The sequence below is a fragment of the Balaenoptera acutorostrata genome, chromosome X (assembly GCF_949987535.1).
Source record: "Balaenoptera acutorostrata chromosome X, mBalAcu1.1, whole genome shotgun sequence".
NCBI lineage: Eukaryota > Metazoa > Chordata > Mammalia > Artiodactyla > Balaenopteridae > Balaenoptera > Balaenoptera acutorostrata.
In genome coordinates, this window is record NC_080085.1 from 18496141 (window position 1) to 18513253 (window position 17113).

The window sequence follows — 17113 nt, forward strand, 5'->3', positions numbered from 1 at the left end:
CAAGTGGGGAGCAGGAAAAAAAAAAGAGCATCACGAATCAAAAGAAATGTGGCTTCACTAGAGAGTGAAAAATCTCAGCATAAAACCATTTCCTTCAAACAAAATGAATAGAGCTTCTGTAATTGGGTCAAAGCAGGGAACATTCCAAAACTGAGGACAAAAAATTTCCAGCAAACCACAGAGAAGACATTTGGAGAAATTGTTGGGTAAGTTTAGTTCTGTGTAAAACAATAAATCAGTCCTCCGTCTTCTGGCAGAGGGAAAAGGTTATGAAATCATGATAAGTCAAAGACTATGAAAAATAAATCATCTTAATTCTGAAAGCTACAAAGCAGCATAAAAAATTCTTATGATAGAGAAAGACAAATATTATACGATCTCACTTATATGTAGAATCTAAAATGCACACACACAGTCATAGAAAAGGAGATCAGATATATGGTTACCAGAGGCAGAGCGGGGGAGGGGAAATTGGAGGAAGGTGGTCAAAAGGTACAAACTTCCAGTTACAAGGCAAAGAAGTACTAGGGATGGAACATACAACCCAACACAGTGGCTATAGCTAACACTGCTGTGTGGTATACAGGAAAGTTGTTAAGAGAGTAGATCCTAAGAGTTCTCATCACAAGGAGAAAAATGTTTTTCTTTTTTCTCCTCTTGTTTCTTTTCTTTTTATTGTATCTGTATGAGATGATGAATGTTAGCTGAACCTATTTCTATAATAATTTCACAGTATATGTAAATCAAACCATCCAGCTGTATGCCTTAAACTTAGGCAGTGATGTATGTCAATTATTTCTCAATAAAACTGGAAAAATATTCTTATGAGAAAATGTGAAGTGGAAAAAGCAAGATTCAAAACCATACATGTGCTATGAATGATGCTCTGTAGGAAAAAAGTAAAAGGAGAACCAGTTCCCATTTATGTGTAGTTATTCTGTACCAGGTGCTATGCCTAGATGTACTTTTTTAAATACTTCTCCCTAATCCTTCACATCTCCCTAATCCTAAACCCTATGAGGGAGACACCATTTTCTGCTTTTTATGAAATGAGGAAATAGAGACATAGAGCTCAAAGTTGCAAAGGTAGAAGGTAATGAGACCAAGTCTTCATGACCTAAAGCCCCATATTGTTAGCAACTTAGTTGTATTGCATTCCATATGTAAACCCAAGGGGAAAACTGGAAGGGAAGATATCAACTTGAGTATTATGATAAATGGTGATCTTACAGGTGATTACTTTTTATTTCCCAGCTTCTATTATGTTGTTACAGTGTTTATATAAATAGATTGTTTTAGCTTATTACATTTTACCATTTAAAAGGGCTGATATTTCCATTCATGCATCAGTTTAATCATTTGCCATTTATGTAGATATGGGTTAAGCTTACTCTAAGATGACAAAGGGCCTGGTTCCCAAATACGGAGCTGCTAATATTGATTTGCTTGGTTGGTTATTGATTTGATTGGTTGGTTATTGATTTGAGATCTTTGTTCTTTTTTAATATAGGCATTTACAACTATTAATTTCCCTCTAAGCACTGCTTTTGCTGCGTGCCACAGTTTGGTATCTTGTATTTTCATTTTCATTTGTCTCAAAGTATTTTCTAATTTCCCTTGTGATTTCTTCTTTGACTGATTGGTTATTTACGAGTGTTGTTTAAGTTCCACGTGTGAATTTCCCAAACTTCTTTCTGTTCTTGACTTCTAATTTCATTCTATTGTAATCTGAGAACATACTTGCCATGATTTCAATCCTTTTAAATTTATTGAGACTTGTTTTATGGCCTAACATGAAACAAGTCCTGGACAATGTGCCATATGTGCACTTGAGAAGAATGTGTACTCTGATGTTGTTGAGTGGAGTGTTCCGCTGATGTCAGTTATATCTAGTTGGTTTATAGTGTTACTCAAGTCTTCTATTTCTGCTATAGACTGAATGTCTATGTCCCCCCACCCCAAATTCATATGTTGAAACTTAATCCACAGTGTGATGGTATTAGGAGGTGGGGCCTTTGGGAGGTGAAAAGGTCATGACGGTGCAGCCCTCGTGAATGGAATTAGTGCCTTATAAAAGAAACCCCAGAGAGCTTCCTTGCCCCTTCTGCTGTGTGAGAACACAGGGAGAAGATGGCCATCTATGAACCAGGAAGCAAGTTCTCACCAGACACCAAATCTGCTGGTGCCTTGATCTTGGACTTCCCACCCTCTAGAACTGTGAGAAATGAATTTCTGTTGTTTATAAACCACGCAGTCTATGGTATTCTTTTATACTGGCCCAAAGAGACTGAGACAATTTCCTTGTTGATCTTCTGTCTAGTTGCTCTATCCATTATTGAAAGTGGAGTATTGAAGTTGCCTGCTATTATTGTTCAATTGTCTATTTCTCCCTCCAATTCTGTTAGTTTTTGTTTCATGTATTTTGGGGGTCTGTTGTTAGGTGCTGAACACACTTCATCAAGGGTCTGAGTACATCAATTTGCCCTTCTGCTAACACTTTCAAAATTAGCCTTTGAATCAGCAAGAACACTCATGATGCGTAATGCTTAACATTTAAGAGTAATGAACACCTTATGTTCTCCTCGATCAGAGATGGCATCTTTCTCGACTGGTTGGTAAATATGTCTTATTTGGACATAGATGTTCTTTGAAAAATAAATCCAAAGAATTCTTGAAAATTAAATGACTTTCTTCTGGATTTACATATTTTTCTCCCCTTTTGAGGAAAATGAGCCAACCTTGACATTTTCCCTAATTATTCAGTTTCCCAGAGGAATAAAGTTATAATCAATGAATTAAAGTCAAATTTCTGAGCCCTTTACTGATCGCGGTCAACAATGTTACCTTCCGTCCTTGACAGAAAAGGTAGTCTTGCTTTTAAGTAGTAATCTCCCTGAGAATGCAAGGACTTGGAAAGTCTACAAGAACACATTTCTAGGGGACACCGGGCTTGCTGTGGTCAGGGCACCAGTAATAAGGCATGTGTGCTCAAGATGTATCAGATGTGCCCTAGCCTTTAAGAAGCTATATGCTGGCATCATGAAGAAGATTTAAAAAGCAAATGAATACATCACTTTGGTAAGGATTGTGACATCATAAACAGAAGATGCCAGAGTTGGGGCAAAGTGCTGGATGGAGAAGGCATGCCTCCCCCAACAGGGCATTATAATGGTTCTTTCCCAAACTACAAAATCTAGAATCAAGGCTGGTTGGCCAATGTGGGGTATGGGATAGAGACTAACTTGAGACCATGGGGCAGCGTATGGGTGTACAGGAGTTACAGATCATTCCATTTCACTCTCACTTATTGCACTATAGCAATGTTTCTCAAAGTATGGTCCAATGCCCACTGGGTGACTTCGAAAGACTTCCTGATTACAAAATGCAAGTACTTTCCTCAGTTCTTACAACAAAATGGAGATTCATTCCATAGACTTTCAGTTATATACATGGCCAAAAGCTACTAAGTGAGTTATTAAGAATCACTACAATTTTGCATTTTTCTAAAACCCTGGTTTAGTACGTAATCATCAAGTCTGGCTGTCGCACAACACATGGCCATGCTGCAATGTACAACACAGAGAGGAGTAATTCCTGCCACTTCAGAAGGACAATTTCTTTCTAGTGCTTCATCACTCCCAGGGCTTTCAATTGCTGCTATCTTTGTGTTCATTAACGTAATTGTAGAATTCTTCTTAGGGTTTATCTTTGTTAATCATTCTTCTCATAACTGCTGCATTGCTGCTACTTTGATACTTATTTTTTTCCTCTCTAATTCTTTGTAATCACTGAGTTCTTTTACTGCTAGAAAAAGAGAAGAGATGATGTAGGCAGGTTGTGGAATCTTGTTTTGCTCTGCCCCAAAAGTCTAAGAAGTATTGCCCTAGAGGAACTGTTTGGTCTCAGCAGGCTGGCCCAATAATGGTGCTCTGGACATTCCCTACATCCAGAGGTTATCTCTGAGCCTCTGTTTAAACCATTCCATTCCCACCACCTCCTCGAAATTGTCCCTGATGCCAAATCATTGTGAGTTCCCCCTCTCGTAAGTCATAACCTTGCTTTGCTCTACTGCCTACTTGTTAGTGGGTCATAAACAGCCATGGGGTATCTTGAATCACTGAGCTGCTATCTAGTTCTTGAATTGTTACCTATCTTTTGAAGTATTTTATTTTTATCTTTCCATCAAGACCTAAGTATCCTGAGAGCAGGGACCAAGTCTGACATCTATATATCTTATAGCACGGAATGAAGAAAATGCCTACGGTACAGAAGCTAGTTACAAAGGTTCGTTACTGGGCACCTGTGGTCTGATCTGGGCGTTGAGAGTGGACACAGAATCTGTTGGACACCCGCCCTTAGCAGTTCTCCAGGTTCCCCAGACCCCTGTCCGTGAAGTCTGAGGTGGCATCTCCTGCAGCTACAAGCAAACAAGCTGACAGTGGCTTTTGATGATGGACATGGGGTGGGGGATTCCTGATCATGCAGCAAACAAGCAGGCATGCGAGTGTGGGAGGGTTCTTGGTTTTCAGACATTGCTGCTGGTCCTGTCTCTTCATCTGGCTCCTGGGCTTGCTTGAATCACCATTTGGCCACCTTAAACCACAGCCAGGAGAATCCTGAGAGGTACGGGGCTGAACACCTACCTTTCCCTGCCCCAGCCTGTTCCAGCATGGATTAGGACCCCTTTTGGGATTCTCCCGTGTCTCTTGGTCCTGACTTGGTATGTGCTGCCTCTGTGTTGCCTGGTTCTGGTTCCTGATGAGGTCCAGGCCCTAACTCCTTTGCCACAAGCCGTGATTACTGATCTCTAACTGGCTAGTCATTGGCCTTTCTGATTCTTGTTCTATAGTGGGGTTTTTTTTGTATATTTTTCAAGACTTTTTAATGTACATATCTGCATTGTATGGTATTTTACCATACAATGGTAAAATATTTTACTCTATCTTTATGTTAAGAATGTCATACAAATTCTTAAAGCATTTTTTTCTTCTGAACTCTTATTGATGGTCTATTGGGTTGACTTACATGTGTACAACTATAATAATATTGTTTTTGTTTTTTTTGGTTTTTTTGTTTTTTCCTTTTTTTTTTTTTAATCAGTCATCAATTTTATACACATCAGTGTATACATGTCAATCCCAATCGCCCAATTCAGCACACCACCATCCCCACCCCACCGCGGTTTTCCCCCCTTGGTGTCCATACATTTGTTCTCTACATCTGTGTCTCAACTTCTGCCCTGCAAACCGGTTCATCTGTACCATTTTTCTAGGTTCCACATACATGCGTTAATATACAATATTTGTTTTTCTCTTTCTGACTTACTTCACTCTGTATGACAGTCTCTAGATCCATCCACGTCTCAACAAATGACTCAATTTCGTTCCTTTTTATGGCTGAGTAATATTCCATTGTATATATGTACCACATCTTCTTTATCCATTCGTCTGTCGATGGGCATTTAGGTTGCTTCCATGACCTGGCTATTGTAAATAGTGCTGCAGTGAACATTCGGGTGCACGTGTCTTTTTGAATTACGGTTTTCTCTGGGTATATGCCCGTAGTGGGATTGCTGGATCATATGGTAATTCTATTTTTAGTTTTTTAAGGAACCTCCATACTGTTCTCCATAGTGGCTGTATCAATTTACATTCCCACCAACAGTGCAAGAGGGTTCCCTTTACTCCACACCCTCTCCAGCATTTGTTGTTTGTAGATTTTCTGATGATGCCTATTCTAACTGGTGTGAGGTGATACCTCATTGTAGTTTTGATTTGCATTTCTCTAATAATTAGTGATGTTGAGCATCTTTTCATGTGCTTCGTGGCCGTCTGTATGTCTTCTTTGGAGAAATGTCTATTTAGGTCTTCTGCCCATTTTTCGATTGGGTTGTTTGTTTCTTTAATATTGAGCTGAATGAGCTGTTTATATATTTTGGAGATTAATCCTTTGTCCGTTGATTCATTTGCAAATATTTTCTCCCATTCTGAGGGTTGTCTTTTGGTCTTGTTTATGGTTTCCTTTGCTGTGCAAAAGCTTTGAAGTTTCATTAGGTCCCATTTGTTTATTTTTGTTTTTATTTCCATTACTCTAGGAGGTGGATCAAAAAAGATCTTGCTGTGATTTATGTCAAAGAGTGTTCTTCCTATGTTTTCCTCTAAGAGTTTTATAGTGTCCGGTCTTACATTTAGGTCTTGAATCCATTTTGAGTTTATTTTTGTGTATGGTGTTAGGGAGTATTCTAATCCTATAGTGTTTTTTATCCATTTTCATGAACAATTCTAGCCATGACACAGGGCATGGAAAGACTCTGAAACCCCACTTAAAAGGAAGTGCTGGGCTTCCCTGGTGGCGCAGTGGTTGAGAATCTGCCTGCTAATGCAGGAGACACGGGTTCGAGCCCTGGTCTGGGAAGATCCCACATGCCACGGAGCAGCTGGGCCCGTGAGCCACAGCTGCTGAGCCTGCGCGTCTGGAGCCTGTGCCCCGCAGCGGGAGGGGCCGCGATAGTGAAAGGCCCACGCACCGCGATGAAGAGCGGTCCCCGCACCGCGATGAAGAGTGGCCCCCACTTGCCGCAACTAGAGAAAGCCCTCGCACGAACCGAAGACCCAGCACAGCCAAAAATTAAATAAATAAATAAATAAATAAAATAAATAAATTTTAAAAAAAAGTCTTCTTCATTAAAAAAAAAAAAAAAGGAAGTGCTGATCTTAGCTAGAAGGAGGTGCTGCTCTGTCTTATGTCTAAAGTATTGTAATAGTTATATCCGAGACTTTAAGCCTTAAGTCTTGTGGTTTTCATAGTTTGGTACTATGGACTTATTCACTCAGTCTTCAAACAATGACCTGTTTGATTAAATCATTGAACAATACATGGTGAGGGCAGGTGACGAAGTGGTGGTCCAAAAAGGAGAAAATAAAATCCAGCCAGTGAGGGGCTAAATGATGGCTGGTCCAGGGTATTTACTGTTTATGATTCTGCTGAATCAATCAACGTTAAGAAATGTTCTCCCTCTGTGACCATAAACCATGACCATGGAAGTCTCAAAATATGACAGATTTGCAGGAGAAGAATTGATGAGTCAAAAACAAACCAGCTCACTACCTCTCCTACAAGAAATAAAGATCACTCCTTGGGTCAAAACAATGACTGTCCTCATCGGGAATTCAGATCAATTACCTGGACAACTTAGGTTTTCACATTCCTGTAGAATAAGGACAAATAGGCCTCTCCGAGTGGTTTTGCATTATTAGAATTTGTTCAGGAGAGAAGAATCATTAAAGTCTTCTGTGAGAAAATGAAGTAATAAAAAATGTATTCTGGATACTGTAGTACCTTTTTGCTATTTTATGGAGTTGGTATTGTTCCCCATTACTGTAACCATAGATCCAAGGCTACAGAATCAGCCTCGCTGCTGAATAACACCGCAAGATTCTCTCTGAACTAATTTTATTTTATTTTTTTATTTTTTTGGCCACTCTGCGCGGCATGCGGTATCTTAGTTCCCCGACCAGGGATCAAACCCGCACCCCCTGCAGTGGAAGCGTGGAGTCTTAAACATTGGACCGCCAGGGAAGTCCATCCCCTCTCTGAACTAATTTTAAAACAGCATTCCTTTGGATCTTCAAAACCAAATTCTTCTGAAACTGGAACTGGGGTTAAATTTAGGTTGACAAGGATTTCATAAAAGCAAAACCCTTTAAAATTTGCATTAGGGCTTCCCTGGTGGCGCAGTGGTTGAGAATCTGCCTGCCAGTGCAGGGGACATGGGTTCAAGCCCTGGTCTGGGAAGATCCCACATGCCGCGGAGCAACTAGGCCTGTGAGCCACAATTACTGAGCCTGCGCGTCTGGAGCCTGTGCTCCGCAACAAGAGAGGCCGCGATAATGAGAGGCCCGTGCACTGCGATGAAGAGTGGCCCCCACTTGCCGCAACTAGAGAAAGCCCTCGCACAGAAACGAAGACGCAACACAGCCATAAATAAAAATAAATAAATAAACCCAAAAAGTTTAAAAAAAAAAAAAAAGCTGCTTTATAAATAAAACTTAGAGAGGGGGGAAAGGAGGGACTAACTATTGAGCTACTATTGATTTTTTTTTAATTTGCATTAAAAATTCATGTGTCAGGACTTCCCTGGTGGCTCAGTGGTTAACAATCTGCCTGCCAATGCAGGGGACATGGGTTCGAGCCCTGCTCCAGGAAGATCCCACATGCCGTGGAGCAACTAAGCCTGTGCGCCACAACTACTGAGCCTGCGCTCTAGAGCCCGCGAGCCACAACTACTGAGCCCTCGCGCCAGAACTGTTGAAGCCCGCACGCCTAGAGCCCCATGCTCCACAACAAGAGAAGCCACTGCAATGAGAAGCCCGCTCGCCGCAACGAAGAGCAGCCCCCTCTCGCCACAACTGGAGAAAGCCCGCACGCAGCAACGAAGACCCAACACAGCCAAAAATAAATTAATTTTTTAAAAAATTCACATGTCTGGGCTTCCCTGGTGGCGCAGCGGTTGAGAATCTGCCTGCCAATGCAGGGGACACGGGTTCGAGCCCCGGTCTGGGAAGATCCCACATGCCGCAGAGCAACTAGGCCCGTGAGCCACAACTACTGAGCCTGCGCGTCTGGAGCCTGTGCTCCGCAACAAGAGAGGCCACGACAGTGAGAGGCCCGCGCACCGCGATGAAGAGTGGCCCCCGCTTGCCACAACTAGAGAAAGCCCTCGCACAGAAACGAAGACCCAACACAGCCAAAAATAAATATAAATAAAATTAAAAAATTTTAAAAAAAAGCTTTAAAAAAAAAATTCACATGTCTAACTGAACAGCCTTGGTTGGGTGATGATAATAAATATTCCCAAAAGTTCATTTCACTTCTGCGGGCTTTCTCACAAGAAAGTTCTGTAGCTTTGTCCCAAGGATATTAGAATATTTCATCTCAGCTTGGCAACACAAGCAGGACTGAGTATAATGATAGTCATCAGTTTGCTTCATTCTGTCATAATTAATACCAAGTGTGCGTGGCCATGCTTCAGGTCAGTTCCTGCTCACGTCACTCTGTCCCCATCCAGGTTCCTGGGATTCACTCTATGGTCATAGAATCCACTGTGTTTTTTTCTTACTCCTTTGTTCTTTCATGTAACTGTGCTGAAAACACTAGATACTGTTCTGTTCTTTTAACTCAAACTGGCTCCTACACTATGAAGAAATCTTTTTGGCAGAACTTACTTGCACATGTCCTAGTAAGTCAGCATAAGCATGACTCCAGTAACTTTGCCATCACGTGTGGGATTGTCTCACAGAACATCTGTTCTTCATTATGTTTACAGAAGACACTGTAGGGCCCCATTGCTGTGCTTGCCTTTGCCATCTACGTGGTCAGAAGATGTCACCCTAATACCCACAGGGAGTGTATCATGAAACTTAACAAACACTAGATAGATTGCTTCTCACACCATATCTGTCATATGATAAGTGATCAGTATATGTATCTAGTGTTCAGTACATAGCAGATACTCAATAAATATTGGTTTCATAAACGAATGAGTGGATGAATGAACAAATGAATGGACAATCAGCCAGATAAATACCTGTTTTATGTTGCCAATATAGATTCCTCTCCTCTAGACTTAAACTTCTGCTTAAGAAATGGAATAAACTGTGCGTGGTGGCCTTCAGTAATGTTGGATAAAGCTCCCAGGGTCTCATAGGAGAAAGAGCCATGACTTGGGCCAATTCCACAAGCCCACTGCTGACAGAAGTCCCACACCAGTCTGCAGGCATCAGGTCTGCAGTGAAGGGTGGGGCTGAGCCCTCAGCAGGGGATCATTACTGAATAGAGCCAATGAAAATAGAGTCACAGGCCCTGCTTGCAGTGCCTCTTCGGGTGGCAGGTACAATTTTGAGCCTACCTTTCCCTCCTCTACTTACAGAGTCATTACCAGGTCCTCTTGGTCTGCCTTACACACACCTGGGTTACCACCAAGCCTCCTCAGCTCCTTGCCCCTCTGATCCTCCAGCTCAGAAGTAGCTCATCGCTCTTTGGGGCATCTGGGTAGGGAAACTGAGGCATGGAATGATGGAGGGCTCCCTGCGCCCGAACATCAAAAGCTCCTCAAGGCCCCCCTCCCAAGCATCTTTCCTCTCCCAACCCCACCCTTCCCCAACCAAGAGGTAACCAGCAAGGCGATGGCAGGCAAACATCCTCAATGGCCCTCTGACTGGTTTGGGAATAAGATAGGCTTAAAAACTTGGCTTTACATACCAGAAAAACTTTGCGCCGGTAATACTGGTCTAACTTGAAGGTCCTGATCCTTAGTAAACACTTCTGGAATTCCAGACTCCTTCGGTGCAAGGCTTCCATAAACCATTTTTCTAGTGGTCTTTTTGAGACAAAGAAAATAGTTTTTCGCTCACCTTTTTTCTTCCAACTACTGTTCAGCTTTGGGGACATACTTCAGTTCACTTTTAATATTCTGGATCTCAGATAGGTTGACCGCAGGTCCTGGAAGTTTCTTAGCTCCTGGAATTGGCTTCTTCTCCTCATCCAAAGTGGGAGGAGCACCCTGAAGAGAAAAAAAGGAGAAAGATTTAGCTCACTGAAAAAGACATTTGGTCTCTCTAGGTCATAGACATGAAGCAGAAAACAATTAAAGCAAAAATAATGTCAGAGAGGAATTCTAGCAGAGTGACTTTTTCTTGTGCTGTTGGGATACCCTCAGAGTTTCAAGAGATCTCCTGAAGTTTATAGAGGAATAAAGTTGGAAGAAGAAAACAAGTAATTTCTGCATCACTTAGAAAACACAAGAGTACTGTTCAGTGTCTGATAGCTAGTAAAAATTACCACTAGTTAAAAGGATTTGTGTTGTGTTTCCAAGAGAAGCATCTTACAAGATCAAATTTAATTTGGTATCATAATATCATAAGACACCTGAAAGGCAGAGGTTTGTAGACTGTTAGTGCATAGCTACCTCTAACAATGACTTGGTCCAGGAGTTTTCCGTTCTTTTGTTTGGGGTGCAGTGGCTGCCAGCCTTTATTCCAATGACATTTCTGGGAAGCAGAAACAAACTGAAACTGACATAAGCAAAACCTCTTTGAATATGGGTGGGATAGGATGGAGTGGCGGAGGAGGCCCAGCTCTCCCCTCCTGCTTTGGAAAGTATTTTACGTTTCCTATCGTTTTTTATGTTTTTCTGTTGTTGTGGCTTTAGGGCAGGACCACATCCTATACTTTTTTCTGTGGCCCCTCCAGTGCCTGGTACAGAAGTGCACGGGCACACTTGTTGATGGTTGTTTAGCTGATGAAGCCTGAGAGTGTGCCATAGTGACAAATCTCTGCCTCTGTGTGCATACACCAAACACACGTATTAACAGTGGCTGTAAAACAGTAAGATCCGTTGCTGAGTGTGGCTCCTAGAACTCCAGTTCATTACTACAGACAGTTGCTGGTTAGCTCATTCCTCCTATTTTCTAGCAGTGGGGGGCATATTCCCCAGGGCCCTGGAACGAAGGTGTTGGAGGAACATTTGATCTCTGTGGCAGCCACAGGAGCACGCCTCTCAGATCAGTCTCCTGCAGGGAGGATAATTGAATGACAGGCCCAGCTGCTTCACCCTGAAACCCGCCCATCACCACGCTGAGGTCACACTTCCCACGGCTGCTTGTGGCCAATGACTTGAGTGTCATAGGATCCTAAGGCGGGCCTGTTCCTGGGAGACCTGGGACTCCTCTGAGAGGGACTTGGGCTGAGAATTTTCCTTAGAACAGCACTGTTGTCTAAGATGCTTCCGCCCAACCCTCTGTCCCACTCTCCTTCACCTGCATCATGGTTTGAGGACCCTCTCATTTTTCCTTACAAGTGTTTTCCCCAGTAAATGTTTTGCCCATCGAATCCCATCTTTGGATCTGCTTCTTGGAGGACCCAAATTAACAGGCCCCCTATGAGACTGGCAGAGCTCCACCTGCTGGGCCAGCAACTGAGTGAACCAATACAGTTCCGGGAAAAAGAATAAGAAACTGCACGTTTTTCTCAGGTGCAAGCCCTGTGCCCATATGTGTTGCCGGCCTAACTAGGCAGCCCTGTAACTTGGGTATTAAAGCCAATGCCGTGCTTTAGCCCCCATCTGGCTCCTACATCTAGTTCTCAAATTGTCTAAACCCTAAAGGGAAAGGGAAGAAAATGTTCAAGCTTCCCAAACTTTAACAAATTATTTGCTAGATGTGTCCTTTACAGAAACGTTTTTAAATTGCTTATTTGAGGGGCTCGTGGTTTTTCCTATAGTCATTTTCTTTGAATCTGACCCAGTGCTGATGAAATAGCTAACATGTCACCCACATGAAATGATAGAGTAGTTCGATGTAGACTGTACCTGTTGTAAATATTTGTTGTAAATATCTAGAAAATGTTGTTTCCCTGGGTCAATGTACAGAGCCATAGGCTCAGCTTCCTTTCATCATGCACGCACATTCATCATTTATAAATGCAGATTTAGAAGCAATAGTTAAAACTGTTAAACATCCACTTGGAGGACATGGTATTCCAAAATGTTCTTTGTTGGGCTTTTGGAAAGAAATTTTAAACAAGGCTATAAAGTGCTCTTTTTAAAAAAAAAAATATATATATATATATGTAGTGGTGAAATGAAAAATGTTTCCTCACTTATAAATGTTCCCATGGTTGTTAGGTGGGTAGATCTTAATAAAGAAGTATGAAGGAGAAAAATGTTTCCAATTCCTTCTGTTAAGTTCCTGGGTGAGTCATAATCACTATCTTTCTAATATCAAAATGTGCTATACTTGCACAATTAACACAGAGAACCAGCGTGTGCAGTTATGTGTCTGTGTGCAAAGATTTACTGTGCAAGCATACACAGTTAAAGGATGAAAATACTTAATATTAGGCACTTTCCTTTAAATTTATTAAAACCTCAATGCACTGTGTTTTTTATTTATCAAGGTAAAACTTTTAACACTTGATTTGGTAAGGTCACATATAATGGAAAACTATAAGTGGGTATATTTAAGAAGTAGGTTTTAAGATATTGACTCAGGAGGGGGTTAGTGGTGGTGCATATTCTTAACTGAATCTTCTCTCATCTTTTAAAAAATAATGCGAATCAGATTCCATTTTTTTCTATGAATTTGTTATCATAAGAATTATAATACATTAAGGCATGAACAGGCAGGGTCCAGATGGCCCCATTTGGCTAAGTACGCTCTCTTTTCTTTTGTAAGTAGATATTTGAATTGGGAAGGGATATGGAAGACATTCTTTGGTTTTAGATAAAGAAAGCTTGAGAGAAGGCTTATCAGCCCCGCACCATTCCCAGTTTCAGAAATGGCTATTGTCAAAGGGAAATGCCCCCCTTGGGGGATGACAGAGTATTTGTAAAATTTGGCAAAATGGTGAACCATTTCCCAGCTGTCTCACCTTCATCTCCCTCTTTACTACCAGATGCCCTATTTAGTTTTCCCCTAAACTCTCTTCTGTACGACACAACAGCCTGACGTGCTTGTTATGCTCATACACTGGAGACGTAATAATAACAGCAAGCACACTGCTAGCTCTTCTAAGTTACACCTACTAACTCATTTAATCCTCACATCAATTCTCAATCCGTGGGACTTCCCTGGTGGTGCAGTGGTTAAGAATCCGCCTGCCAACGCAGGGGACACGGGTTTGATCCCTGCCCCGGGAAGATCCCACATGCCGTGGAGCAACTAAGCCTGTGCGCCACAACTACTGAGCCTGCGCTCTAGAGCCCGTGAGCCACAACTACTGAGCCCACGTGCCACAACTACTGAAGCCTGCATGCCTAGAGCCCGTGCTCCGCAACAAGAGAAACCACCGCAATGAGAAGCCCGCGCACCGCAACGAACAGTAACCCCCGCTCACCGCAACTAGAGAAAGCCCGCGCGCAACAATGAAGACCAAACACAGCCAAGAAATAATTAATTAACTAATTAATTAGTTAATTTAAAAATTCTCAATCTGCTACCATTATTATCCCTATTTTACAGTTGAGGAAACTGAGGCACAAGGTGGGGGGGGGTAAGAAACTTGCCCACGGCCTCACAGCTAGGAAGTAGCAAGACTAGAATTAAATAGTGTGTTTGCATCATGTGAAGGGATCAGGTGGAGAGGGAAATAATTAACAGAAAATCCCAATGTGCTGTTTTGTGGCTTAATAATGATGAAATTGAGAGATTTGGGAGGCAGAGCAAGGGCTTGTCAATACACTTCAAATCACTTTAATCAAGCAGCTGCCTTGTCTTAGGCAGAGCAAGGGCTTACAGAGACCGTAGGTGGGCAAGAGACTCAGCCAGTGCTCACAGGCCTTGTCAGATGGCCCATCCTGGCTTCCTGCTGGGGTCCATCTTCTTCACGTCTGAGATGGTGGCGGGTTTGAGATGGGGGAGCTCCTGGGTGTGATAGAGGTGGCCTGTTCTGTTCAGGAGTGGTTTGTTATGCCCTCGACTTTAGACAGTGATTATCTTAATGCTAAGCTAAGCAATGAATCCCAAATCTAAGAAAGTAAGCAATTCCGAGGTTTTAAACTGGATAGTAATAGAAAAGCGGGGCCCTACAGGTTATTTGAATTCAGATTCCATTTTCCCATTCAAATTATGCAACCAAAGGTGGCTGGGGCCTCGTAGCCAAACCAAGCTGCCTAACTGCTCCCCTTGCAATATTGTTTCCATGAGAAACTTACTCCAAGGTCCAGCCCAGAACTTGAGTCATTAGATCCCACCCCTCCGTAAGACCCCACAAGTCCTGAGAGTCCCTTTCTGCTCTCACAGTAAGGGAATACCACCCCTCACCACCCTCCTGACCCGTGAGCCCCACAAGAAAGGTGTAGCTCAATTCAAGAAACACTCCTGGGGTCTCTGGATCTCTGTGGATACCTCACTCCCTCCATCCTGAGAAGAATGTTGGTTGGCCATTTGTTTATGTGGTTGGTCATAAAGTAAGTTTTCAAAACCCAGGCTGTATCAGTTCTTAGTTATTTTAGAATGTGCTGGAACCATCAGGCTGGGAACAAGGCAAGAGTACGAGCAGAGTGCTTTCCCAAGCTCCTAACTGGGACACTTGTGTGGAGGAAAGTACCAGTTGTAGAGAAGAAACGAGGGCCATCTCTACCACAGAGGAAGATGGATGCAAGCCTCCAAAACAACAGTCACATCAGTCAATTTAGTGTGAAAAGAGAGTCAAGCTACCTTCCAACTGATTGCCAGATACAGTGACACACAACTTACACGAAGCACAGGAAGAAAGCCTAATTACAGATGAATGGAGATGTAGAAAGAATGCCTTTCTGCCCTCCCTTCTACCTCCCTGTGCTTTTTTCTTACAACGTGAAATAATAGGCCCAGGCGTCCTTCATAAAAATTGGATAATTCGATCAATTGATAAACAGTCATTTATTGAATACCTGACTCTTTCCTCACAGCAACCCTCTGAGGAATGGACGGAATCGTATTTTGCAGGCAGAGACTCAGATACTTGACCAAAGTCCCAGAGGGAGAGCTCATGATCATGAGCTAACTGGGTGGCCAAGTTAGCAGCAGCAGAACTTGAAATTATGTACCATCAGAGCCGAGTAGGGCCAGGTCTTTTCAGCTTGTATGTTGAAAATTTGTTATTCATCAAGGGTGACTTAGTGACTGAAACTCCAGAACTTGGTAATGTCACTCAAATACTCTATCTCCTCCTTTCAAAAATTATCTTTCTATTTATAGGAGGCCGGAACCACTAACTTAGGACCACATCAGGAATTATTTATGAGAGAAAAAGGTTAGATGCAGGACAACCAGTTTTATTAGCAAATACCAAAAAGGTCACCTACAAAAGTTTAAAAAAGCCTTTTCACCTTTTAAAAAAGATAAAATACAGTTTGCAATGCCCTGTGGCTTTATTGCTCCAAGACCTTAACTTTTTTTTTTAGAATCAGACCTTCCAGGTTTCATCAGAAAAGTCAGAATTGAGGAAAAAATATAAACATTTGGGCAGGGAACTATGTTTATTGCACCCATGATGAATTTTAGCCCCCATTTTAGAAGACTGGGTATTTGAATTTGGAGGAAAGGAAAAGAATTAAAGGGAGGGAAAAATACAGAAATTGATAGACTCCTTTGCAAGTTCCTCTTTTCAAAGGAAATACCCAGAGATTGGGGCTTTTTGTTTGAATCCACAAGTAATTTCACGTGCTTATTACCTGCGTTCCCACTGGGGTTCATCACTCATCAGAAGCTGTACTACATACATCCAGCTAGATTGAATAAAAGCTTCAGAGTGAAAACTTAGCAAGCTACTGACTGTTGCTGAACCAAGAGCATCTGAGAGGTTCCCCCTCCCCCTACACACACACACACACACACACGAAGACACACACAGTCAATCAATAAACTAGATGCTAAACTCAGCATCTTCAAGTACCTGGGCCAGGCACTTAGATTCGGCTGGAGGGAAGTGAGGGTCAGTGTGTTTCGTGGCTGATTGAGCAAGACAACCAAAGAAATGTATGTACTACATGATGACTCCTTGACCCACATCCATTTGTGCCCTCCTTGTCCTGGAAAGCTGGCCCTCGCCTTGCCTCTGCCCTCCTCTAGTCAGGATGTTGGAGGAGAAAGATGGTGCTGAGCTCTGCCAGCTCAGTTTTCCTCACCTCCTCCATTTCCGGAGTACATTCTTTTCTTCTGGGGGGTTGCCCAGCTCCTGGCCGAAAGGCTCCCATTGGGATATTGATATTTGCCTAAAAGAGAAAACAGGGAAGATTTAGCTTAAGGAAAGTAAGAAATTGCAGTGACACTCTGAGATGGTAATCATTGTGAGGCAAAACAAATCTGAAAAGTACGTCTTTAAAGCTTTTTACCTCAAGAAAATTGCTATAATGACAGTACAAAAATATGCCAAGGAAAATTTGACTTCCATTTATTCCAGATTTCTTGTACTCATCCTTAGGTCTGTGCAGTGATTTCACAGTTCCCTATTGGCTGGAAGAATTGGAAGACAGTTTGTTCTGGCTGTTGCCCTCCTGTGGTGCCTAATATTTTCCACTCTCTGGATCCCAGGAAAGAACACATAATGATAGGAAAGGAGGCAGTGGCATTTG

At 42.3% G+C, this 17113-nt stretch overlaps 1 protein-coding gene across 2 annotated transcripts in view; it reads right to left on the reverse strand.

The window, feature by feature from the left end:
• The window catches only part of SMPX (small muscle protein X-linked), a 52613-nt gene that overhangs the window by 20481 nt on the left and 15019 nt on the right, over positions 1 to 17113 (reverse strand). For both annotated transcript variants that reach the window (XM_007174663.2, XM_007174664.3), the window contains exons 3-4: positions 16667 to 16753; positions 10413 to 10561 (exon numbers count right to left, since the gene is read on the reverse strand). In XM_007174663.2, the coding sequence (XP_007174725.1) occupies positions 10427 to 10561; positions 16667 to 16753 (222 nt within the window). In that variant the 3' untranslated portion in view covers positions 10413 to 10426. The remainder of the gene's footprint in view (positions 1 to 10412; positions 10562 to 16666; positions 16754 to 17113) is intronic.